At 38.4% G+C, this 2631-nt stretch overlaps 1 protein-coding gene across 2 annotated transcripts in view; it reads right to left on the bottom strand.

Annotated features, from left to right (window-relative positions):
• uckl1b (uridine-cytidine kinase 1-like 1b) overlaps window positions 1-2631 on the bottom strand; it is a 20673-nt gene continuing 18042 nt past the window's right edge. For both annotated transcript variants that reach the window (XM_046056080.1, XM_046056081.1), the window contains exon 15: window positions 1-1686. In XM_046056080.1, the coding sequence (XP_045912036.1) occupies window positions 1607-1686 (80 nt within the window). In that variant the 3' untranslated portion in view covers window positions 1-1606. The remainder of the gene's footprint in view (window positions 1687-2631) is intronic.

Below are 2631 nucleotides of genomic sequence, written 5' to 3' on the forward strand. Positions count from 1 at the left end.
TTTAAAAGCTCTATTGCACTTTATTAAATATATAAAAAGAAAACATGCAGCAGAAGTGGTAAACACAATTGATGGATTTCCAGTACAGAATTACTCACTAACAGTTGTATTCAGCAGTAAGTACATACTGTACTGTAGCAGGCGACTAAATGAAAAAGTAATGGTGAGCCAGCAGTAGTAACAGTACTTGTAGCTAATGTGGCTACAGGTTGCACAGAATGACATTTTCAATATGTTTTTTTTCTTTTTCCCCCACTTAATGTTGTACATGTCCGTTTCTTTCCAAATGTCCAAGAAATGTGTGTCAAAACAGATATCTTTTATTTGATTTTTTTTTTACAACTAATCCATTGAGATCTGTATAATAATAATAATGATAATTAATTGTGAACTTGTTGAAGAGAACATCATATTTATGTACCTCACGAGAGAAGCCACTACATACTGAAGTCAAAATCAAAACAGTCCTCTCCTTGTGATGTCTCGTTGTATCAGTTCAAATAACCATGTGGGAGAATGTATTGTGGAGTGCGACCCAGTGTATGGCGTAACTGTCAACATTTTTCAACAAAGAACAAGGCAATATCAAATAGGCACCAACTTTAGCAGACGGGTCTCATTCATTTCAATACTGTTACAAAATAAAAAGCTCAGGCACTGACAGGAGTTTGTGAAACACTACACCTTTTGACATGTAGATGTTCTGAGTTCATAAGCATCCTCAATGCAACAGCCCTTTTTCAAACAAACAATCCCATCTACTGCATACAAAACAGGAGGCATAAATCAGGACGTGTGAGACTGAAAAAACAAACACTTAATCTGTGTTTGTTAAATGCAGATGACCCATTTTCAGAGTAGCAAAAAGATGTATGACTTGCCTGCTGACTGGTCAGATCTATCCATAGTAAAAATATGTAAATGAAGGACATGCTGCATAAATATACACCACAAGTGCATACTTGTATAATAATGAAAAACGATTTTCAACACCCATTTCAACTGGTTAGGTCAGCATCCACAGAGAAGGAAAGGGGTGAACCAGAGCTATAAAAAAATACAGATACACCTACACATTTTCCGATTGAATGGTCCTTCAGAAAGTGCTCATGGCGATGGAAGTTGAGCAACATGAGTTCATGTTCTGATTTAACTTTTGTGAAAGTTGTGAGGAAGGTATGTGGAAAATAAAGCTTGACTTTTTTTCTTCTTTTGCCGCACGTGCAAATTCACATTCAGTTGTGTCGTCCACAGTTCACGGCTTAAGGCTAGATAAATCTTTCCAAAACAACGTGCCTCCAAATTTCGATACGGTGATAGTCAATTTAAACACTAAAATAAAATATTTGGACTTAATAACATACTGTACATATAAAAATATTTTAGACCTCATAACATAACTTTCCACAACAGCATTTACATTAAATAAAATACTATACTTTACATTTTCAGCAAGGTGACTGTACATTTTTTATCCTGTTTATTTTTTCAGGGCACCTTGTTTGGCCCTTGAAGGACACAGGTTACAGCCCAACAGAGGCAACAAATATGTCCTCATATTGTCCTACGAATCACCTAATGAGTTAGCACACAGCCAATAATTTAATCAGTAACTGGGCTCATCCATCTCTTCGTCGCTCCAGTCAGGGGGTGCGTCAGTTCCAAAGTATCGATCTCCGAAGTTTCCTACAAGAACAAAAAACATAAGTTAACAGTTAAAACTGGAAAATCACAGTTGGCATCATGTGTTGATCGAGCATGGCATGTGGGGAAAAAAGTCTATATAATGCAATAAAAGGCATATCTTATAATAAAAAAATGTCACATATCTGTGTGTCTCTCATCATCATCATCATCATCATCATCATCATCATCATCTTTTCACCATTACTCACCTATGCCAGGTATGATGTGGAAGAGATCATTGACCTTCTTGTCAACAGCTGTGGTGATGATTTTGACCTGAGGGAATGCATAGGCCACTGAGTGGACCCCCATTTCTGCCATTAGCAAAGACACCAGCAGGATCTTGTCCTCCTGAACATCATGGTCCTGAAAATGAAAACATGGCCATGAAAATAGGCTACATGAGGAATGCAATTCAATGGACTTGTGAACCATCAGGCGCACTCACCAGTAGGACTCGAACAGCCATCATGGCAGCAGCTCCAGTGGACACGGTGCAGTCCATTAGAATCACATGATCTTCACTCATGTCTTTTGGTAGCCGCAGGTAATGAAGCTGAAAATGTTTATACATAGGGTGCGGGTGAATAACAACATGTAATATACATAACCAGTATCATCCTGTAGCTATATCATCGCTGGCATAATGCAGAAATCCCCAAATCTGATAGTTTCCTGGAAAGGGCATGTAGATGAGCAGAAAGTATTATGCAACAAGAAGAACATGCTAAAGATATTTAAAGAATGTGTTAATATGTGAATTGGCAGGGTTGTTTAAAAGTTGCTATATTTAGAACAATTAAGGTGTTTGTAGGACAAATGTGGCTAAATGTCCATCCATCCATCGTCAACCGCTTATCCTGCGTACAGGGGGCTGGAGCCAATCCCAGCTGCCATTGGGCAAAAGGTAGGGTACACCCTGGACAGGTTGCCAATCCATCGCAG

Source organism: Micropterus dolomieu, linkage group LG08 (assembly GCF_021292245.1).
Source record: "Micropterus dolomieu isolate WLL.071019.BEF.003 ecotype Adirondacks linkage group LG08, ASM2129224v1, whole genome shotgun sequence".
Classification (NCBI taxonomy): Eukaryota; Metazoa; Chordata; class Actinopteri; order Centrarchiformes; family Centrarchidae; genus Micropterus; species Micropterus dolomieu.